The 22,438-nt window shown below is 57.9% G+C and overlaps 2 protein-coding genes across 3 annotated transcripts; one reads left to right on the forward strand and one right to left on the reverse strand.

Moving 5' to 3' along the window:
- The first annotated feature begins 4,642 nt into the window (after nt 1-4,642).
- Nucleotides 4,643-11,416, forward strand: FAM131C (family with sequence similarity 131 member C). Its single transcript, XM_013005395.3, has 7 exons — nt 4,643-4,652; nt 5,879-5,994; nt 6,811-6,846; nt 7,099-7,192; nt 9,684-9,866; nt 9,959-10,069; nt 10,654-11,416. Exons 1-7 carry the CDS (start codon nt 4,643-4,645, stop codon nt 10,911-10,913), a joined length of 810 nt encoding a protein of 269 aa, XP_012860849.2. The 3' UTR covers nt 10,914-11,416.
- A 452-nt stretch (nt 11,417-11,868) lies between these two features.
- On the reverse strand, nt 11,869-22,153 carry CLCNKA (chloride voltage-gated channel Ka). 2 transcript variants are annotated; one of them, XM_004705160.2, is made up of 20 exons: nt 22,138-22,153; nt 21,503-21,609; nt 20,407-20,535; nt 19,921-20,049; nt 19,221-19,360; nt 18,802-18,879; nt 18,610-18,688; nt 18,157-18,282; nt 17,833-17,917; nt 17,444-17,545; nt 16,776-16,860; nt 16,380-16,553; nt 16,048-16,117; nt 15,798-15,908; nt 15,247-15,460; nt 14,094-14,227; nt 13,473-13,561; nt 13,276-13,359; nt 12,606-12,692; nt 11,869-12,312 (listed from the first exon to the last, which is right to left on the reverse strand). In XM_004705160.2, exons 2-20 carry the CDS (start codon nt 21,600-21,602, stop codon nt 12,265-12,267), a joined length of 2,064 nt encoding a protein of 687 aa, XP_004705217.1. In that variant the 5' UTR covers nt 21,603-21,609; nt 22,138-22,153; the 3' UTR covers nt 11,869-12,264. The 2 variants fall into 2 exon arrangements, with proteins under 2 accessions (XP_004705217.1, XP_045155203.1); XM_045299268.1 differs by lacking the exon at nt 16,380-16,553.
- Between the last annotated feature and the right edge of the window lie 285 nt (nt 22,154-22,438).

Here is a 22,438-nt window from a genome sequence, read left to right on the forward strand (position 1 = left end):
ATTTTCTTTGTACTTGAGCCCTTGGTATCAGCTTCTCATTTACTTTTCCCTCCCTCCCAGCCTTATGGAAAGTATTTTAAAATTATCTTCAAGTCCTCTTAACTTTCAGCAAGCAGCGTTGTGTCCTCTGCATGTCTCGGGTTTTCAATGAGCCTTCCTTCAACCCTGCTCCCGAGTTCTTCTTCATACACTCCAGCTTCTCGGATCATATACTCAGCAGACGGATTGAAGAAAGGCTGCAACTCTGATGCGCACTGAGTTACACCTCGGCTTGTCCTTTTTTTTCCCTTTCCTTTCAATGGTTGCCTATTGGCCTACGTTCAGTTCCACATGAGCATAAGTAAGTGTTCTGGAGTTCCCATTTTCCCAGTGTTATTCATAATTTGTTTTGACCCACATTACTGAATGGCTTTCCATAGTCCACAAAACACAAGCATCTTTCTGGTCTCCGCTTCCAGCCAAGATCCAGCTGACGTCAGCACTGATCTCCCTCATTCCAGGTCCTCTCCTGAATCCAACCGGAGTCTCTGGCAGGTCCGTGTTGATGTACTTATGCAACCATTTAAAAATTCTCGTCAGCAAAATTTTCCTTGCATGTGATATTGATGATATTGTTTGATAAATTTTGTATTCTGTTGGATCACCTTTCTTTGGAATGGGCAAAAATAGGGACCTCTCTTCCATCCCGTTGGCAGGTTATTGTCTTCTAAGTTTCTTAGAACAGACTTGTGAGTGTTTCTGTCGGTGCATCAATTTTTGGAAACATTTCAATCGCCGTTCAGTCAATTCCTGGAGTGATTTTTTCCCCTCATGCTTTCAGTGGAGCTTGAACATTTTACTTCAGTACCATCCATTCCTGCACATATGCTCCTGAAAGGACTGAAGGCTGACCACGACACCAATGTTCGGTATGGAGACTCCGTGGATTCCTTCCATCTGCTTTTGACGCTGCCTGCGTCGTTCGGTAGTTTGCCCATAGAACCCTTCACTCAGGGGGCTCAAGGCTTCATTGTCCCCTTCAGTCCCTTCAGCTTGAGAAATGCGGAGCATGTCCTTCCCTTTAGGTCTTTGCACGTGTCATTTTAATGCTTTACTTTGTCTTCTTGACCCTGCCTTTGAAGTCTTCTGTTCAGCAATCTTACATCATTTCTTCAGCTTCTCTGCATTACCGAGCAAGTGTCAAGAGTCTCTTCTGACATTCAGGCTGTCTTTCTTTCTTTCTTTCTTGTCTTTTTAATGACTGTGTGTGTGTGTGTGTGTGTGATGTCCTTGATGCCATCTCACAACTCGTTTGGTCTTTGGTCATTAGTGTTAAATGTGTTGGATCGATTCTTGAGATGGTGAGTTGTTCAGGTGGAACTTGCATATGAGCAATTGATGATCTGTCCAACAGTCGGCCCCTGGTCGGTCTCGTTCCGACTGATGATATTGAGCTTCCCCACTGTCTCTCTCCACAGATGGAGTTGATTTGATTCCCATATCATCTATCTGGTCTATGTGGACAGTCTCTGTTTATATTGTTGACAAGAAGTATTTGCAATGAATGTCATTAGTCTTATCAATTCTGTCATGTGATCACCAGGGTCAGTTCCATTAGCAAGGCCATATTTTGTCTATTGAACCTTCTTTATTTCCAACCTTATCTTTCCAATAATCAGTAAGTGTGCATCTGGATAGCCTGTTTGATCAATTTCAGACAGCAGACATTGGTAGAAATCTTCCATGTCTCCATCTTGGGCTTTGTGTGTGTTTGAATAGTAGCCCTTAGTAAAATAATGACACACATCATAAAATTAGCACATATTTCCTTCATGAAAGTTCTTTTAACTTCCTTGGGTATGTCCTTTTACTGACAATGTTGTACTTCGGGATAGATCTCAACATATCCTTTCTGACAGGAATATAGCGCCATTCTGCTTCAATCTGTCATTCCTGACACGGTAGACCATGCACCCGCCCAATTCAACATGGCCAATACCAGCCCACTTCTGCTCACCAAGGCCTGTGTGCGATCCATTTCACTTGTGATGACTTCCAACGTGTCTAGATTCATGCCTCGCCCACTCCAGATTCTGATGACAACCGGATGTTTTCCACTGCACCTCCCCTTTGGAGCCAGGCCCTCTCAGCAGAGGAAGGTCCTGGGAGCTTTGCTCCATCAGAGTCAAGAGGTCTAGCTCCTTCGAAGAGGCAGCTCCTCCTCAGTTAGGCGTATTTATTTATTTATTTTTAGTTTTCTCAGTTAGGCTCTGGGCGCCTTCTGCCACGCCAAGGGGCTCCCTGTCCAGCACCATGTCAGGCAGCGTTCCACAGCTGCGCTGGGGGTTTTCACTAGCCACTTCTCTCAGAAGTTCGGTGACCACGTCCTTCCTCCTAGTCTGCCTGAGGCTGTCAGTTCAGCTGATACAGGTGACCTTGTGGCCGTTTGCCACGTCAGAGGCATCACGGAAACATGCGAGCCAACGGCACACTGAGCGGCAAAAGGGGGGACGGCCAGGAAGGGAGCTGGAAATTCACTCAGGGGGTCAAGGGAGGGCTCAGGCTGGAGACATAATGTGGGCACCCGCTCATGCAGACGAGACAGAAGAGAGGCCAGCAGGGCCCAGGATGGAGCTGGGGTGGGGGTGGGGGCAGCCAACAGTTAGGGGTCCAGCGGGAGCGGGGGCGTGGGGTGGGGGGTGGGGAGGATCCGGCAAAGTCAGGTGGTAGGAAGGAGACGGAGGAGGAGGCGGTGCCCTGGCAACTCAGGCTGCTGAGTGGAAAATAACTGGACCTTGGAACCATCATAGACCTTGGCCACTCTGGGACGGCTGCTTGGCAAGGGCTGTCTCTTGGAGCCTGCCTGCAGTAGGTGCCCCCCCATCCCCCCCCAAATAATCAACTGCTGTTGTGTCCCTTCCAGCTTTAGTAACCCTATAGGGTAGAATCAGAGAACGACAAGGCTTTCTACTCCCGTGAACAGTTACAGTCTCGGAACCCCGCAGGCGTAGTTCTACCCTGTCCTATAGGGTGGGAAGAGTGGGCATCGACTGGCTGGTAGTGAGTGTGGAGTTTGAATAGGGGAGAATAGGACTGTCCCTGTGGGTTTCTAAGGTTCTACATGTTCACAGAAGCTGATCTTTCTCCCTCAGAGCGGCTAGGTGGGTTGGAACCATCCACCTTTTGGTTAGCCGCTAAATTTTCTTTACCCGCTCAAACTCTACAAAAACTCACTGCCATCCAGCCTCATAGTGAACCTAGGGGCAGCCTAGCGCTGCCCCTGTGAGTTTCTGAGACTGTAATTGCTTACAGGAGTAGAAAGCCCTGTCTTTCTCTGAGAAGCAGCTGATGGTTTTGAACCGAGGACCTGGGTGCTGACAGCCCAAGGCACAACCACTATGCCACAGGAGCTACAGCTCTTTAACCCCAGGGCCACTAGAATTGTTGTTTGGAGTTGGGGACTCCAAACAGGGGAGAAAAGGTGGAGAAGTCTGTGCCGCTCTTTCTGGCAGTCTGGGGAATAGAGGGGGGGAGCCGCTGGAGAAGAGGAGGGGTACAGAGAAGGGACTGGGGGTCGTTATTGCTGCTTGTTTGCCTGTCTAACCCAGGACTTGGCGGTGTCGGTGAGAATATAAACATCCAAACATGCCCCAAGGCAGCAGTTTGTGTGTTCAATTCAGTGGCATTAATTCCATTCTTGGAGCTGTGCACCCCTCCCCACCTTCCTGGAAAAGGAACTTCTATGAAGTCAATATACATGACTATTTATTAACGGCGTATCTTATTAGTCGTCCAAGCACCACGAGACAGTCGGCAGAACATAGACATGCTCAGTCATAACCTTGCTTGGCTGCCTCTGATAGGTTGCCGACCATCTGCCCGGTCAAAGCCATAGCTTTCCCCTTGACCTGAATTTTGACTTTGTTGCTGTTGAGAAAACACAGTGAAACAAAACCAACCAGTGCGGCCGTTTCTTCTCGAGCAGTGTAGTGACGCTGACTGCATTCTTCCAGGTGGGCAACCGTTCTCACCTCCTTCTCTGAGCTGTTCATCCCTCATTAACTGGACCCACTGCCCCCGAAGGTTCCTGTCTGATCTCTCAAGTGGCTGCTGTGGATTTGATCGCACACAGACGGCTCTTCAAAGAGCACAGGCAAAGGCAGACAGCATTTGTTAGTTAAACTAAACTATTGTTAGTTTTAAGGTTTGCAGCTTATTTCAAGCCAATCGTTTTAGGGGATCATCCCACTTTCATGGCTTGAGAAAGGTTAGAGCCCATGAGGACTTGAAATTCTGTTCTCCACCTCCCCCCTTTCAGAATGAACTATCTGCTCAAAATGTTCAGACGTGGTAGCTGGCTGGGTACCATCCACTTCCCCTGGTCTCATGGCAAGAGGAAGCATTTGTTTACAGAGGCAATGAACCACACATTCCATAGCTGCCGGCTATTCCTGACAGGAAGGAGGTTTTTAGAAGATGGGAGATGTTTGGGCTTTTAGGATGCTGAAGGCCTGGCCCCATGGTGAGGGGACTTGTGGAGGCAGGAGGCAGGAGAAAGAATGCAGCAGAGAGAAACACTGATCTGATGGCCCAGCCGAGGAGCAGAGCCCTTGGTTGGTGGAGGGGCAGAGAGTGGGTCCAGCTCCCGTGCAGACGAGCTTAGATGGATGAGAGTGAGGGCAGCTCTTCCTCCGTTGCCGGAGGGCAAGGAGAGAATGTGGTACACAGACTGATGAGTTGTGGGAAGAGCAGGGGATTGCATTGAAGGCTTCTGGATCGCCAGGGATTGGAGAGACGCCAGCAGCAGGGTGTGGGGAAGTAGGATGCTGCTGTTGCAGGGTCCAGAAGGTAAACTAGTTAGTTACCTTCTAATCCATGCTGACCTCATGCCTGTCAACAGCTGCTTGCCAGATTCTGTTGGTGAGGAGACTCTGGGTGGGCTTGAACCTCCGAACTTTCAGTTAGCAGCTCAGCTTCTTAAGCAGTACACCACAGAGGGACCTGAGCAGGAAAGGCGGAGTGAAGCAGATACCCTGATGAGAAGCAAACCAGCTTAGCCTGAGGCCAAGGACTTTCTCCAACAACTTCCAGCTCCTGGGATCTAGTCTCAGATGGGGAGAGGGTTAGAGACAACTGGGGCTAGAATTCAAGGCATGTTTGCCAGAGAAAGCGCACAGCAGGGGTCAGGGAGTCCTAGCTGGGCAAGGACAGTGGAGCGATGGGCAAAGGAGTAGGAGCGAGATCTCGGAGGACCTCAGTAAGGTAAAAAATGTTGGAATATGAAAAAAAAAAGTTGGAATATGGGTTTAGAACAAGTGAAAAATGGAGTAAAAATAAAATGGTCACTGCAGGAGCTGAAACAAAAGCCCTTTTCCCAGTCGCCAGAGGTGGCCATCACTGGAATGTCCCAGGCACCAGGCGACCGACTGGGAGCACATGCTGTGGCAGGCACGTGTCTTGCAGTAGCATGCAGCTGGACAGAGGCCTGATGCAGGCCTCCCTGCGGGTGCACCTCAGAAACCCGAGCAAAAGACCAGTCAGGAGCCATGCTTCCCGGCCTCACTCCTGGGGGCTAAGCAAATGGATAGAAACCAGTGAGGGGCCTTAGCCAGGGGAGGGGGAGGCAGGAGAGGGGGAGACTGCATGAAGAGGGGTGGGATGTTCCGGGAAAGGAGAGCCATGGGTGTTCAATGTGAAAACGTGGGCAGCGCCAAACGGTCACTGTGGGAAGCGCGGTCCTGGCTGATGTTTTGGTATCCATGTGCGCGCGTGCGCGTGGGGGCGGACAGCGCAGTTCCTGCAGAGAGCACCAGGTAGGGGTGCTGCTGTGGACTCGGGTCTCTCAGATAACGTCACAGGGCTGAACTTTTGTAAATTCCTCCTGTCGTTTTATTTCCAGATCTGTTCACAAGTGCCCACAAGGACTGCCCCATGCCCCAGGGTACCGACCCCCTGAACCCAGATCGGCCCTCCAGCCACCCGGCCTCCGTCTCTCCAGACAATGTCACTGGCAAGGTAAGGAGTCACTCTTCACCTCTGGCTCCTGACCCATCCCTACAGCCCCCCACCCCCCGTCGGGAGGAGACCATCCTTCCTTCCTGCCAAACTTGGCCACTTCCTGGGCGGTCAGGACCCAAAGGCATCCAAATAGGGCTGAGGGCTGAATTAAACGGGATCCAGCTTGTTCGGAAAAGAGCCCTGCAAGCCCTGCCCTGAAGGTCTTCATCACTCAAAATGTGCTGATAGCAACTTCTGCTCAGTGGCCACAGCTCCTCCGCAGCCTGCATTGCTGCAAGCATGGGATTCTCAAGTCTGTAAGGATTAGGAAGCTCTTGCTCAGGGGCTCCAAATCCTGGGGCATACATGCAGCCCTTGCCTTAGAGGTTGGCTTGAACCCACAGTGGGTATAATTGTCCCCTCCCTTTCTTGTGCGCATATACCACACGGTAAACACTGTGCTGGGAACTGTACCTGTGTCATGCTCTGTCTGGCTTCTTCAGCTAAGCACAGATCCATCAGGCAAGTGGCTTGTTCCCACTTTACAGAGGGAGAAACTGAGATTCTAAGATGGAAAGTCACTAGCGTACAGAGACCAGGCTAGGAAATGGCAGACTGGAGCCCAGTCTGCTCGCCCCTGCACCCACTGCCTCTCCTGCTGGTGTGACATGGCCTTCCGCTGCCTTCTCCCTCTGCGTGGGACAAGAGGGCATGAGCCACCAGTCACTGAGCCCCTGAGGCTGGCCCGTACCCTGACCCAGGTCTTCAGAGCTCTGCCGACTGCAGGCCTAGGGTGCTGGGCCACCCCTGACCCTTGCTCTCTTCTTGTTTTAGGACAAACAGATGGATTTCTGTTGGGACCCTTGGCAGGTAGGTCAGTGGACTTGCCTGTGCCACAGCCTAGACAGCCAGAGCTGGCACGGCTGCCTGTCTCTGTGCCATTTCTCACCCTGGGAAGGGGAGCAGATGGAGGGGCTGGGGCTGGGCCTGTGGGTGCTGGGAGGACCGCTCTGGTTTTCCCTGCCCCGTACCTCCCCAGTGCCTGGTAATAGGGGTGATCTTGGTGCATGTGGGGTCATGGAGTGGGTCTACCCTACCCTCTCATCTCCCCCTCCCCCACAGAGGTGCTTCCAGACCACCCACGGCTACCTGTCTGACTCCAGGTCCTGCTCCAGCAACTACAACGTGGCCGCTCTGGCCACTTCATCCCTCGTGGGTGAGTTCCAGCTGCCTTTCTCTTGCCCTCAGGGTAGACTGGTCACCCTGGACCCCAGGGACAGTGGGGCCTCCCCGGTAGATTTCACCCCATTCTTGTGGGATACCCAGGTTAACTCCTGGTTGGTGCACCTTCTAACACCCACCCATCTGTCAGTGGTGGCTGATACCGAACAGGTTTCAAGGGAGCTTTTAGACTAAGAAGGACTAGGAAGAAAGGCCTGGTGACCTACTTCTGAAACAGAGCAAAGGAAAGTCCTCTGTATCACGTGTCCGGTGTGTAACCCACCCTGGGGACGGGCTGCGCAGGAGCGGCCCTCTGTGTTTCCTTCCGCTACGCTGGGCGCTGCCATGAGTGTGGCGGAGCAGTCGCCAGCCCGTTCCCAGTCCCCTGGCGCCCAGCTGTGGAGGGGCAGAGCTGGCTCCCTGCCACCAAGGGCAGCAGCCCTGTCGGAGCCCACATGTCTTGAAAATCCTGCTCCAAGCTGGGCCTGGGGAGTATAGCGGTGCCCACGACTTCAATGTTGGGCAGCTCGGAAGGGGACGGTCCAGACTGCAGGTGTCCACTGGTGGGGTCCCCTGCTTCCATGAGCCTGTCAGGATGCGGAGTGGCATAGTGGGGCTGGTGCTTTCCTAGGGGGACCCTGGGGGAGGTGCAGGGGATGAGGGGACAGGAAGGTCTGAGCGCCTACTGAGCGCCGGCCCAGTTGCAAGAGAAGCCTGTCCTCTCTCAGCCTGGCCCCAGGGGGCGCTCCAGACCACACGTAGAATTCACGGTGGCTGTGGCACAGTGGTTTCCTGATTCGAAACCACCAGCCACAGAGAGAGACAGACAGAGGGAGAGGGGCTTTCTACGCCAGTAAAGAGTTACAGGCTTGAAAACCCACAGGGGTCGCTCTGAGTCAGCATTGACTCGATGGCAGTGAGCTTGGTTTTTTGGTTTGAATTTCTGTTAGCCCCCTGTCAGTCAGCCACTTGGAAACCTCCTGGGCAGGCTTCTCCAGGTGAGGCGGCTCCCATCAGCTAAGAGCCGCTCTCCTGAGAAGGGTGGTGATGGTGTTGGGTGCTGACTCACAGCGACGATGCTGAGCACCGCAAGGAAACAGCCCGGTCCTGGCCGTCCTCACAAGCGTTGCTTGCTGTGTTTGAGCACGCTGTGGGTGACACCCTGTCAATCCACTTCATGAGGGTCCGCCCAGCCGCCGCCTGCCGAGGCTGGGCCATGGGCACACAGACCAGCACTAGGTCTCTGGTCGCCCACAGCACAGCCTCCCAGTTCTCTGCCTGCCAGCCTTACCTTCCTTGGCTCCCAGCTCACCCTTGCTTGTGCAGTGGGCTCCCTCCTTTTTCACCCCTTTCCCCATTTCCCCCAAATTCCATCTCCTTCATTTTGCTCCTCCTTCTTAAATATCGCTGTTCTTCACGCCACCCTGGTGCAGGGACCCCAAGATTTGTGTCCACAGCCTGGGTTAAAGAAGGCCCTCCAGGCCATGGTCGACCTCTGGGCTAGTCCTGAGCATGCTCCATGTCCCCCTACCCCTCACTCATGCCGCATCGCTGCAATGGTGCCTAATGACCTTCCTGGACCTAATGATTCTGAGGTTCTTCCTAAATAGCAATTCTCACCCCTCACTCTCCCGCTGTGGCCCCCACTGCTGTACGGACACATCCCAAACCCTCAGCCTGGCTTCTCTCACCCCTGGTTGGTTCCCCATCTCTCCAGCCACCCTAGTCCTGGTGTTGCCCCATGCCTCACCACGAGTCATCCTGGAATCAGATTCTGCCATGCTTCTATCCTCTTTTCGTCCCTAAAGTAGCCTCCAGTGTTGCCTCTGTCTGCCCAACCCCAGTGCCCATCAAAGCCCACATCCAGGCCCACCTCTTCCAGGAAATCTTCCCTGCCTGCTCACTGCTCCATCAGATCCAGGCACAGGGGATGCCCTGCCAGAACTTGTTAATTCATGGGTCGTGGATCTCCTCAAGCAGAAGGGTCTGAACTTGGTCAAAGATGGGAGGACAGGCATCAGGGGGCCTGGGCAAGAAGCCCCTGGTGGACAGAGACACTGATGGGGAGCAGGGCCCCAGGGCACTGGGACACACGCATGGGCAGTGAAGCTCTGGTGAAGTGGGGTGACAGAGCTTGGGGGGGGGGGCTGTGGAATTACACAGGTGCAGGGCATCTATGGACGGGGATCTTTGAGTAGGCCTGAAAGACTGGGGACCTGGGAGGTTGGGGAAGGAACCCTAATGGTGTAGCGGTTATAAGTTGGGCTGCGTTCAGCAAGATCAGCAATTCAAAACCACCAGCAGCTCTTTGGAAGAAAGACAGGGTTTTCTGTTCCCGTAAAGAGCCTGGGAAACCCCAGGGCGGTTCTACCCTGTCCTACGGGGTCAGCATGAGTGGGTGCTAGCTTAACGGCAGTGAGTTTTCTTGGGGAAACCGGGGCGTAGGGCCCTGGGCTGGTCTTGTGTCTGACCCTCAGTGCCCCCAGGGGTGGTGCAGAGCATCAAGGATCACATCACAAAGCCCACAGCGATGGCCCGCGGCCGAGTGGCGCACCTCATCGAGTGGAAGGGCTGGAGTGCCCAGTGGTCGGGCTGGGAGCTGTCGTCCGTGGAAGATGAGCATTACTGTTGCCTCCCGGATGAGCTTCGCGAGGCCCGCTTCGCTGCAGGTCAGCAGGGGGTGGGCACAAGTGGGCTGCCCCGGGGAGGATGGGGCTACAAGTCCCAGGGGCCTCTGAGCTGGATGGCACTCTCCCCACAGGGGTGGCCGAGCAGTTTGCCATCACTGAGGCCACGCTGAGCGCCTGGTCCTCCCTGGATGATGAGGAGCTGTGCCCCGAGAGCAGCACGTGGGACACTGTCCACCTGCAGGGTACGGTGGGGTGGGGAGGGGTGGGCGGCAGAGCAAGGACAGCATGGCCCAGGGCGGCCCCGTGTACCCTCAGCCTGGTTTTTCCAACAGTGAAGCACGACTGGAGAGGCTTGCTGGGGGACTGGGGCTCTGGTGCCAGAGCCTTCTGGGTGCCGGGTGCTGTGCCAGGGGCTTCTCGGTGGGATGCCCCTACCTGCCACCACAGCGCTGTTCCCATCCCTATCTACATATCAGGAAAGTCACACAGCTAGAGCTGTCAACTGGGATCAGAGCCCTCTCGCCAGGACCCTCTGCCCCACCCACCAACGTTTTAGCAGAAACCCCGGCTTTGGTGAACCTTGGCCTGGGTGCTCCCTGTACTCCTCCAGCCCTGAGGGGTGAGCCAAGGCACACGCCCAGAGATGTCCCGGGTAACCATTTCTTACAGTTTTGAGGATCTGAGACCACCTAACTGCTGGGCTCGGGCTGCCCCGCCGCCTGTGGGCTCAGAGGGGTGCAGTGGCTTGCTCAGAGTCATCCAGCTTGGTGGTGACGGGCTCCTCTCCCCCCTCTGCCCCACCCCCCACCCCCGGTTGCTTTTCCAGACCTAGACAGCGTCTACGTGCAGGACAGCCTCCTGAGCCCCTCGCAGGAAGACAGCCTTCTGGCCTTCTCCTCCCCTGGACTCTCTCCCGATGGCTGGCCCTCCCCTGAGGAGCCCCCCACCACGGTGGCCTGCCCAAAGCCCCCCAGCCCCGAGCAGCAGCACCGGCGGCGGCTGCCTGGGGGCCCAGCTCAGGGCTCTCTGCCCTCGGTGGACAGCGGCTCCCTCGCTGAAGAGGAGGACGAGGTGTTCTATAACTGAGGCTGACACCCAGAACCGGGCCCAGTGAACCTCGGGGCAGGCATGGGGGCGGGGGTCCCTGCTCCCTGTGACCACTCTGGGCCACCATGGACCTGCCCCAGCACTAACAGTCACACCCCTCCTCCCCTTTCTTCTGCACCTGGCTCAGGTGGGCACCAGCCTCTGCCGGGGTTCCCACCATCAGTGAGCTCAAGGACTTGCAGAGTAGACACCAGAGCCACCCACCCCTGAGAGGCAGGCCAGCACCCCATGGGAGGGACTGGGAGGCCCGGTGAGCGGGGTCTTGGGATGCTGTCTTGACCATGGGTCTCAGTCCCTCCCCCACTCTCTGTCCTTCTGCCCCCATCACAGGTAACTAAGTGTCCCCTCCTCAGCTCCATAACCTCCCTCACTTTCTGAACCAGCTGCCTGGGTGCCCCCATGCGAAGGCGCCCACTCCTCCTACACCTTCCCCTCCCCCAACTCTCTTGAGGGTCTCTGAAGACATTAAACTGGTGGATTCATCCTTGGGTACTTGTTCTGTTCTTTACAGGGAAGGTTCATGTGTTTTCAGGCTGCTGGGTTTTCCAAAGGACTTAGAGGGACACATCCACTGGTCAGCCCACTGCCACCTAGCCTGGGGACACTCTGTGGAGGATGCTCAAGGCTCTGTTGCCTCCCCAAGGACCCCACAGGAGCCTTGCTCAGTCGGTCCTGGCTCAGCCAAGGTGAGGTGGAGGCTGGTGTGGAGGGGCTGGGCCACAGGGTCCCACTTATTCCGAAGGCCAAGTATCATGAGATCTAGTTGTGTGGGGCAGGGGGGCCACTGGCTGGGCCTTAACCCTAAGGCTCTATCTACCTCAACCTCCCTACCAAGAATCAGGAGACCAGGGTCCCAGGCCTGCAATGCACGTGGCCAGTAAGACCCCAAGAGCTCACTCAGGTATCAGAGCAGGTAAAGAGTCGAGGTGCCAAGTGGGACTAAGGCCCTGGGACTAAGATCAGGGGTCCACAGGGCTCTGGGGATCAGCTTTATTTTTCTCAGGGGTTTCTGGTTGGGCATCAGGAATTCCCACTGGCCTTTGGTGACAACACACACCAGCCTCTTCATTCAGCCGTTTGCTGAAGCTTCAGTGAGCACCCACTGGGTACTGACTTTTGGCTGTCAGCTCTCTGTCAGGGTGGACTTGTCCTTCAAGACATCTAATGGTTGTCCAGCGGATTGGGGTTAGCTGGGTGTTGCCTGTTTACTGAGGATTTGAGCTGGGCTCGGGGTACAGGGGCAGGCTGGAGTGGCAGGGACAGAGGCAAGGTCTCTGCCCAGCCTCAGCCACCGGGCAGCCGAGCATCCCATTTCAGCTGGCCAGGCAGCTCACTTTGGGGCTGGTGGGTTTGTCAGGTTAGAAATTGCTTTCTTCAACTAAAACAAAGAGAAAGGCATTTTTTGAGGGAGCGTAGAGCGAGCTAAGAGTAGAGGCCCTAGAGCTTCGTTTGACTCCCTCGGAGAGAGGCTCTGGGTTAAATGTAGAGCTAGTGTCTGCCCATGGCACAGGCGGGCTGCCTGTGACCCAGAGATTGGCTAGGTAGTAGAGGCCAAGCCCAGACGGCCAGTCTCGGGGCAGAGAGCACTCTCAGAAGTTCTGTCCCCACAGTTGGATAGAAGAGAGTGATGCCCTCCTCACCCACCCCACAGCCTGCTCAGACCCTTCGTACCTCCACCCAGGACACAAAGCCAACAGCCCTGCCCCGAGACGTCACAAACAGGGACGGGAGGTTCATCAGCTGGAAGAGGCTGTGTGCCTGCCGAGGGGTATGGAGAAGTGCTGGGGTGGTGTGTGGGGGATGCTCTTCACCCCACGAGGATTCCCATTCCATTCTCTCAAGGTTTCCCCGCCCTGGGGGCTTTGAGTAGAGGTGGAGAGCCCACCAGGTCTCTGCCCTGAGATGCCCACCTCTGTGTGGAACACTAGGGGCCAAGGCCTGCAGTGTCGGTCATGACCAGCAGGGGTCTCCAGAGTCCAGGCCAGTGGTCGGTGGGGTCTCAGAGGACCAGTCCTGTCACCCAGCATCCACAGGCCAGAGGGTCTGGGGCCACCCCTGGGTCTGCCTAGCCTGCTTCACACCCTGCCACCCCCACCCAAGCACGGAAGCACTTAACCTTCGAGATGGCTAGGTGATTTCCCAGAAGCACACAGGACTTCTATGGCCCTCACCCTTCTGCTTCCCAAGCCTTTGTGCCTCACCCCCCAGCCCTGGCAGCAGGAAGCGGGTGAAGCAAGTCCTGCAGGCCCTGCCGTGCCCATCTGTGGGTGTGGCCTGACAGCCAGGGAACCTGTTTCCCACCGGCTCTTCTCCACCGCAGGGCTTGAAGGCTCCCTATTACCTGGTGCAGGGAGGTCTCCGGGGACAGCTGCAGGGTCACAAGCTCCACGGGACAGCCCCCAGCCAGGATGTCCTGGAGACACCTCTGGAGGGAAGAGAGTTATGGGGCCTCCTCGTCCCCAGAGACCCCTCTCAGACCGCCTCTCCCACAGAGCAGCTGCCTCCTGTGGCCCCTGCTGGCTCCCCGCTAGCACCCACCGGCTGTTCCGCAGTCCAGGAAGGCGGCTCGGCCTGGAGGGCCTGCACCAGCTGGGCCTTTCGCACAGCACCCACCAGGATCTGCGACTCTGAACGAGGGGAGCAAGGAAGAGGAAGAGAGCGAGCAGCGTTATAAAGAAGGGACCCATTTCCAGAGCACTGACGGCCTGCAGAGTTGTGCTGGTGGGTGGGTGGGGGATTTTTTCACATGCCAGCCAGAAGCCTCCTGGCAGCCATCAAGGTCAGGAACTGGGCCCATCATTTCCCAGCAGGGGAGAGGCCCAGGGATGCGAGTCCTCATTCCCCCTCCCCAGGGAAGATGGTGACCAATTCCCAGCTGCTGTTCACCCTCTCCGGTAGACAGGCCAGCCACCTGCTCTCACCTCCGTGTTTCCAATGAGGAGATGGAGAGAGATGGAGGCGACTTGCCCAAGGCTATGCAGGCTCTAAGTCCCAGGGCCTGGTTTCAGATTCAGGTCTGCCTGGCAGCATCAGTGGCCAGCCTGCCCTTGCCTGGCCCAGGGCCTCTGGGCTCCCAAAGGAACCCTGAGAGAATGCCTCCCCTCCCCCCATCCCACTCCCCGCCAGCCCCATCCTCCCACCGCTGTCCACAGCTGGCACCTGTACTCTCCACCAGGGGGTACTGGGGTACGTCTGTGGAGGTCACGACCTTGACTACCTCCTCCAGCGCTGTGTCCTTGGCCAGCGTGGTGATGGCACGGTTCATGAAGTGCCCCACATTCACACAGTGGGAGCTGCAGGCAGAGGGAGCGGGTGAGGGGAGCAGAGAAGCTCTGCTGAAACTAGGGACCTGCTCTTCTTGCACATGTGGGTGGATAGAGGGGTTCCTGCAACCCCACCATGGGCAGGAACCTGGGGCCATCTTTCCTCATGGTCTGACTCTGGATTCAGCCTCCTGGGCACCTGGGCCCCCTGAGCAGCCACACGTTGCTGATGGTCTAACTGACTGCCCTGGAGGCATGTGTGTTCAGAAGGATTTTATGGCCAAAGGAGAACTTTGGCTGAAAACCACGGCCGTCACTCTCCCCGTCGAGCAGATAAGAAGTGGGCTGCGGAACAAGGCAGCAGCTTGCACGGACTTGAACCTGGGTCCCAGACCAGGGACTCACAGAGCCTCTTAGTTCTGTTTTTCCTGGGACGGACACCACCCAGGTCCTGTCCAGTCAAGTCAGGCCCTCTAAGTCCATTCCCTTCCTCCAGCTCCCAGCCTCCCTTCAACACAACAGAACAGCGGGGCTCTGAAGCCAGATCCGATGCTGATTGGTAAGGCCCTGGGCAAGACACCACACCTCTCTGAGCTCCAACTCCCTCACCCAACAAATCTAGTGAAAGTGTAACCCCAACGTGCTGCAAATTAGGTTCACAAGCTTGACAGCTACCAGAAAGTCCCAAGTTCAAGTCTTTCCAGAGGCACCCTGGGGAATAGGCCTGGCACCTGTTTTGAAAGACCAGGCATTGAAAACTCTGTGAAGCATAGTTCTGACATGCCCAGAGCTGCCCTGGGCTGGCATCTACTCAGTGGCAGGGGGGTGGTGATGGCAGCGTGAAGATGGACTGCCAAGTGCTCTCCTCAAGGCCCAGGGAGACCACGGCCTTGCCCAAAGCCATGTGGTGAAGACAAGCGGGCACCCCCATCCCCATGCCCTGGGCCAGCCTCCGGTGGGTATCTTGTGTGTCTTTGTAGAGAGGGAGCCATGCCCCCAGCAGCCTGCCCCAGACACCACCACCCTCCAGCCAGCCTGGGTCAGTTCACCTGATGGGGCGGCCCCGGATCTTCGGCAGGAAGGGCAACTTCTTGACGATAATGGTGCCTTCATAGAAGGAGGGCTGGCAGCTCTGGGTGATGGCATTGGCTGCCAGCACCGCCAATAGCACTGGCAGCGCGTGCACGATCTGGCCGGTCAGTTCAAAGGCCAGGATCGCCGTGGAGATGGTGTGTGTCACTGCTCCGGAGAAGGCTGCCGCCCCTGCAGGGGGCAGAACCCAGGGCGGCAGCTCAGGCTGGGTGGGCCACTTGGGAGGGCAAGATTGACAGCTTCCTGGCCATGGATTATGTTGGGAAGTCCCTTGACTGAGGCCACATGCTGGCCACTGCCCTAATGCTGGGCCCAAGTGAGTAGGGGGAGAGCAAAGGGCAAGGGAGGAGGGGTCAAGGTGGGGAGAGTGGAGCCAAGAGAGGGGCTGGGGGCTCCAGGGCAGGGGCTTGGGGAGAGGACAGGCAGGCTCAGGCCCCACCCTCATGGCATGCACAACTACAGTGGGTGCTCCAGGTTGAGCCTACTCAGCAGGGACCCAGCCACTCACCTGCCAAAGCATACCCCCCGGGGATGATAGGATAGGTGACCCCTCCAGCGATGATGCCCTTGGGGAAGGCAACAGAGAGGGCCTCCCCCAGGAGGCGCCCGATGGCAGCTCCTGCCAAAGACTTGAGCTAAGGAGGAGGGAGTTGGGCCAACCCAGCCCCCACAGCCTCTGTCCTCGGTGATCAGCCAAGGTACCACTCCAGGGAGGGAGGGAGTGGTCCAGGAGCCACTGCTGCAGACCTAAGACTCACCGAAGACGAATATGGGCAAGAAGTATCCAGCCGGCATGGGGATTGTGGTGGCCAGAATCAGCATCCAGAACTGTGGACCGGGGACAGTGTCCCAGAGAGAAAGAGGGTGTTCCAGCATGCTTTGCTTCTTCCCTCTCAAAGTTCCCTTGAAGGTAGGCATGGTAGACTACTCCCAATTTACAGATGAGGAAACTGAGGTCCAGAGACAGGCTAGGACCACACTCAGGTGGGCAGGGGTCAGCTCAGGGAACCTGGTGGAAGGTCCAGCCCTGGGCTGCATGCCATGCCCAGGCAGATCTGAGCTCTGGGCATGAGCCTCCTGAGAGACCCACCTTCATTACCAGGAAGAAGGCCAGGGTCCCAAAGATGGTGAAACGCGGGTGGTACCACTCAAACCACAGGTTCTGGGGGTCAGGCTCAGCGGGCCAGGTCGGGGACGAGTTCCGGGTGGCAAGTGCCCAGGAGTTGTTGTCGAACAGGGAGTCCAGATGCTCCTTCATGGAAAGCTGGGCCGGAGCCGGCGGGCATTCCACATGACAGCCCAGGCAGTGTCCAGCCCCCTCCCTGAGTGCTGCCCGTCTCAGAACCCGCTCTGACCCCTCCTGGCTCAGGGTCCTGGCAGGGTCTCTATGACTCCCTAAGGCCCAGCTCCCCAACTGAGCGACAGTGGCAGGCAGTTCATGAGAGTGGTGCGACCATTCCCCTGCCCCCACCCCAGTGCCCCTTACCCGAGAAGCCATGAAGCGCCCCACGCCAGGGGGGTAGGTGATGGAAGCAAGGATCAAGGCCACTAGGGCAGAGTACAATGGCTTGCTGGGGGGAAGAGGGGTACTGGGCTTCAATGACAGCCCTCCCCCAACATGGAGAGACAAACAGTCACACCAAGATCAGAGACTCCCCCCACCCCCCACCCCGGGGCCTACCAGCAAATCTGGATCCTGTGGGAGGAGGGTGGAGGCTGGGAGTAGAGAAAGAGGCATGTGATAGCACCTCCCCAGAGGGAAGAAGCATCCCCACCCCAGGACCAGGCCAGACTGGAGGAGAGCAGGTACAGGGCTGACCTGGGCTCAGGGGAGGGGAGAGGTGTTATTCAAGGGCTGGGGGCTCAGTGAGGGCAGTGGAGTTCAGTGAGGTGGGCAGTTACTGAGGGGGTGGAGACTGGGGAGGAGGCGGGGTTAAATGGGGAGTGGAGACTTGGGCCAAAGGTGGGGTTAAGTGAGGGGGTGGAGACTCATGGAGGAGGGGCGAAGTGAGGAGGTAGGAGTGGGACCTCAGGAACTTAGTGAGTGGGACTCCATGGGGAGAGGTTTGGGGGCTCCCTTGAGGAGGAGCTATGTGCCCGGGGCAATTGGAGTCTGGAGTGGCCCTAAGAGCCCCCACCCCTGCCCAGCCCCACCTGGTGGCCAGCAGCTTGGAGGTGAACCGATTGGTCCTGATGAAGCAGAGGAAGGTTCTCTGGCAGAAGAGGTAGGCACAGCTCAGGATGCCACAGATAACCCTGGGGGGTGAGGGGGGTGAGTCCAGCCCAGGCCCCTCCCCAGTGTCGGGGCCAGCTCTTCAGGCCTGGAGAGGCCTCCAAGTGGGCCCTCTAGTGGCCCGAAGCCCCCGATCGCCCCCCCCCCCCCAATGGAGTTGCTGTTGACTCATAGTGACCCTGTATAAGGTCCCGGAGGCAGTCAATCTTTGTGGAGTCAGACAGCCTCATTTTTCCCCTGGGTTTGAACCACTGACTCTGTGGTTTGGCCCAACGCTTATCCAACAGCACCACCGAGCTCCCCCACTCACCCTAGCACCACAAAAAAGAAGATCTCGGGCAGGTCGAAGGGGACGTCCACCCGGAAGCTGGTCTTGAAGAGGGAGGTGATGGTCTCTGAGGGGCCAGTGCAGAGGTCACGCGCTCGGTGCAGCATCATTAGACAGGGTACCGGTGGGGCAGGCCCTCCCCCTCATGCCATTTTCCTGGCACTCAAGCCCTACGGAGCCTGCCCCCTCCCTCCTGCATCCCTGCCCAGTGTCACCTCTTCTCCTCAGAGCCCCTCACCCTTCATGCTGAATAAAGGCTGCCCCCTTTCCTTTCTCCCTGCTAGCCGGCTCCGGCCCATGGCTCACCCTGCTCACTGTTGAAGACGGCCAGGAGCCGGAACATGAACGCGCCGCACGTGGCGGCGAAGAAGCAGCGCCAGTAATCCCAGACGGAGTAGTGGAAACACAGGACCTCAATGCTGAACAGGACGCCTGGGGCGAAGGAGAGCTCAGCCCTGCAGTCCCGGGGAGTGAGGCTGGGACCCCTGTGCCCAGTCTGGGTAGGGACTGTCACTAAATTCTCATGACAGCCTGGCCGAGAGGGACTGTCACTAACCCCACTGGTCCGAGGAAAGGAGAGGTGAGCTCCCGGGTCTACCCGTAGTTAGAGGATGGTCTCAAGTCCTCCCAACCGCCTTCCATCAGCCCTCGCACCCCTGCACCCCTGCACCAGGAACCACATGCCTCCCCCAGGCCCATCAGCCTGCAGAGCTGAGGGTCTGGCCACACCCTTGGGGGGGTGGGGGGGGGACGACTCACCGCTGAAGGGCGCCGCGAAGACCGTGGCCACGCCCACCGCCGCTGCAGCCACCAGCATCTCCTTCTGCTTGCCCCTGTTCTGGGGACCCGACGCCTGACCTCAGAGCCGGCCCTGCCTCTGCCTGCCTCTCGCATGCACTGGCTGGTAGGGACCCCATTCCTCAAAGGGGGCATTCACCCAGCACCCCTTACCTCAGACTCCCGGGTGGCCTTGGTGCGTACGCGGCTCAGGTAAGCTGCAATCATCACAGACAGGTGCACGAAGGGGCCCTGCAGGGGGGGGGGAGGTGTGAGTGCAGGGTGGGCACCTTGGGGGGAACCAGGGCCCCTGACTCCCCTTCAGGTCCAGGGTGTAAGGGGCCATCACCCAGGGCCAGTTGTGGCATGGCTGCCTACCACAGCCTCCTCCCCCAGCCCCTAATCCACAGCAGAGTCCTGAAGTGGCCATTGTCACACTCTGGGGACCCAGCCTGTTTCCTCCAAGTCTGAGAGTTCCTGAGGGCAGGGGCTGGCTGCGAGCTCTGAGCCAGGTCAGGGTGGGGTGCTGGGAGCCAGGGGGTTGGAGGGCAGCATAGCATGGGGTGGGATGGGCATGTTCACGGTGTCCGTACCACTTTGCCCAGGAAGATGGTACTGCCACTGGCCAGGGTGCAGGTGAGGCCTACCACCTTGGCCCCGAAGTTCTTGATATCCAGGTAGTCCTCTAAGATCACGCCAGACAAGATGGTTTTCAGCTCTGGGAGGCCAGAACCTAGGCAGGGCCGATGGGGATTGGAGCCGGGGCAAGAAAAGAGACCCTTTTCTACCGCTCCCCAAGTATGTTCACATCTGGAGTGGTCAGGTCCTCACAGGCCTGGGAGGTTCAGGTTCCAAACTCATATTGCCAGTGAGGAAGCAGAGGGCTGGAGAAGGACAGAGAGTTGTCTATCTGGGCCTGGCAGACAGCTGTGATGGGGTGGGTGGATGCAGGATGGGGCTCAGGCTTCCACTGGCTGCAACCCTGGCCCTCTCCCCTGCTACCCTGTAGCTGGAGGCCAAGCTGAAAGGCCTGGAAGAGCTGTGTCCCACCATTAGCCCCCCACCCCCCACCCCCAGGGATACCTTTGACATGGACCCTGCAGGGGGCCGGTCCTCTGTGTCACAGGCCAGAGGAGTCTCAGGAAGCAGGCAGAGACCCGGGAAACAGGATATCTGGCCTTCTTGCTGCTGTGTGACTCCGGCCAAGCAGCAGGACTGCTCTGAGCAGCTGTGAGATGGTCACTCTCGCTGCCTGGCCCACTGGGGGCCTGTGGGTCAGAAGCAAGGGCTTACCTCCGGAGAAAGGTGTGATGCTCTGGGAGAAGCCGGAGGAGAAGGAGACCAGGGCCATGGGGTACACAGTCCAGGAGAGATACCGGAGCAGGTGGCTGTCCCCAATCTCCCGGTACAGCCACTTGTGTGCTAGGGATGGCAGGGAGTCAGGGAGCCACCCACAGTCCCTGCAACCCCATACCCAACACCAGGAGGCTCCAAGAAGAGGGCCCCGGGCTCAGATGGGGAGGGGGGTCTCGGGACATTCAGGGTGCTCTCACTCAGGGAGCACAGCAGGAGACGGAGGCCCAGAGAGGAGCAGGCACTAACCAGGGTCACACAGCATGCCAAGAGCAAAGACAAAGGGAGCTGACAACTCAGGCTTCCTCCTTGTGCTGGCGAGTGTGCGCGTGTGCACACACACACACACACACACACACACACACCAGCCACGCCTGGTGGCGCATCTGGCATCCCCAAGAGTATGCCCGGAAACAGTCACCTCACCTCGGACCACACGCCCGATGGCAAAGTTCATGGCGTAGCTGATGAGGGCCATGAGCACCCCAAGAGTCATCAGGAGGTGCCAGTCCTCACCCCCACGGAACAGCTTCTGCCTCAGCCACTCCAGGCCAGCTGTGGGAGGGGTGTCAGGTCAGAGGTGGGGGCTGTGGGGCAGGTACAGCCCCTACCTGGAGCCTGGTCCCATTCTATAGGGCAAGCTATAGGGGCTCTACCTTGCTTAAGGAGCAGGGCAGGTTTGTGGCATGTGGAGCCGGCCTTTGCCTTACCACTCTCCCCACCCCCGACCCCCATGGTGTTGCTGGGACCATCTAGTTCACCCCCTCTGGGGGCTGCCACATGTGCAGGGCAGAACTGCTCCACGGAGGCTTTAAGCTGGTGGCCTTTCAGAAGCAGGTCCCCGGGCCTGGCCTCCCCGGTAGGTTTGAACCACCACCACTTCAGCCATGAGCCAAACGCTTAACTAATCATTGTGAAACCCAGAGACCACCCCCACCCTGGGCTGGTAGTCTCCCAGGAGCTGCAGCATACCAAGGATCCCTATCTTAGAGAGCTGGAGAGTGTAGCCAGACTCCGTAGTCCCATAACCCGTGAGGCTATCCCACAGGCCCTGCTGGGCCCCCAGGAATTGCCCCCTGCCCACTAGCTGCCAGCGCAGCCTGGGAGCTGGCCCTCACTGGTGGTGAGTTCCAGCCCCCAGGGCTGCACAGAGCCTTTCTGGGGCCCTTGTCTCTTCTGCCCCCAGCTAAGCAGGTGGCCCCACTCTCCAAGTGAACAATGCACTTGGGGATTCAAGGAAGAGTGCCAAGTCCAGGCTCCCCTAGCCTCCTGCTGTGGCACTATGGGGCCCCTTCCCTCGGGCCCCCTCCCGGGTGGCGCTGACTGAGCACCCAGGGGTGGGGTTTGGGACAGGGGCCTGGGTACAGAGTGGACACAGTGACCAGGCCTTGGCGTTGCATCTGCCAAAAGGGAGAAAGGAGACATCTGATGCATCCAACTCACAGACAGACAGATTCCTTCCTCCCAGGCTAATGCAAGGTGCCTGGGGACCGGAGGGGAGGAGGGGCAGTCCAGCTCTCACCTCGGATGCCTCTGCGGATTCGGGGACACGGGCTCCACAGCTCCCGTAGGGTCACGGGGTTCCCCGAGGACCCCTCATGCAGCCCCACCAGCTCTTCCATCAGGCCCCTGGTGAGCAGACAGAGGGACAGAGACCCTTCATGAGAGGTTCCCACACGTACCCTGCCCCCTGCCTCATCTAGTGCTGCTGCCTTCCAAAGAGAAAGGGCCTGGGGGAGCGTGGGGGGATCTGGGGACACCCCAAACACTGAGCAACATCACTGTGAGGTTTCCAGGTGTGCCTGATGTGCAGGTTAGGTGGTCCCCCCCACCAACTTGGTCACAAGTGGGGTCCCTGGCCTCCAGTCCCCTCCCACAGATGTGGTTCCCACCTCCCCGGTGATCAGCTGCGTCTACTGTTCAGAGCTGCCTCTGTCTGGGGCCAGTTCTCTCACTGTAGGCGGCTCTAACTCCCATGCCCACCCTGACACGCCCCTCCCCCCAGGCAGGCTGCAGAGGCAGGGAAACCTCAGATCTCAAAGGACCCCTGGGAAAGTGAAAGTGGGCTGTTGGCTCTCCTTCCTGCCCCCTCCTGCCTTGGCCTCGACAGACCCCTTCCAAGTCCCGGCCCCAGTTCCGTGCCCAGCAGCCCCTCACCTCTGCCAGTCCACCTTGCAGTGGCCCCGACCAGCTCTCCTTTGCCAGAGATTCCTGTGCCTCAGGCTTAGCTGCACCTGGACAGGTGTGCACTCCACCAATCAACACCCGCCCCGCCCCCGCCCTGGTTGACTGTGGTGATTACAAACGTCCTTGACAAATCACCCAGAACTGGCCAGGCCAGCTAAGTTGTGCAGGGCACAGAGCAGCTGGGAGGGCACAGGATGCAGGGATAGCCCTGCTCTTAGAAGCCAGCTGCCTGCAGGCCCCATGGTGCTGGGGAGCAGGGCTTGAGAGAAGA

Source organism: Echinops telfairi, unplaced genomic scaffold (genome assembly GCF_000313985.2).
Source record: "Echinops telfairi isolate 266 unplaced genomic scaffold, ASM31398v2 ScPeMD7_7457;HRSCAF=8495, whole genome shotgun sequence".
In the NCBI taxonomy this organism is placed as follows: domain Eukaryota; kingdom Metazoa; phylum Chordata; class Mammalia; order Afrosoricida; family Tenrecidae; genus Echinops; species Echinops telfairi.

What these genes read in the sequence shown, in the direction of transcription:
- CLCNKA (XM_004705160.2), bottom strand. Translation starts at nt 21,602, where the DNA reads ATGGAAGAGCTGGTGGGGCTGCATGAGGGGTCCTCGGGGAACCCCGTG. An exon ending in AATCCGCAGAGGCATCCGAG is followed by an intron (nt 20,536 to 21,502) that starts GTGAGAGCTGGA and finishes CCCCTCCCACAG; the next exon opens with CTGGCCTGGAGTGGCTGAGG. An exon ending in CCTGGACTGCGGAACAGCCG is followed by an intron (nt 13,360 to 13,472) that starts GTGGGTGCTAGC and finishes TCTTCCCTCCAG; the next exon opens with AGGTGTCTCCAGGACATCCT.
- FAM131C (XM_013005395.3), top strand. An exon ending in TCTGTTGGGACCCTTGGCAG is followed by an intron (nt 6,847 to 7,098) that starts GTAGGTCAGTGG and finishes CCTCCCCCACAG; the next exon opens with AGGTGCTTCCAGACCACCCA. An exon ending in GGCCACTTCATCCCTCGTGG is followed by an intron (nt 7,193 to 9,683) that starts GTGAGTTCCAGC and finishes CAGTGCCCCCAG; the next exon opens with GGGTGGTGCAGAGCATCAAG.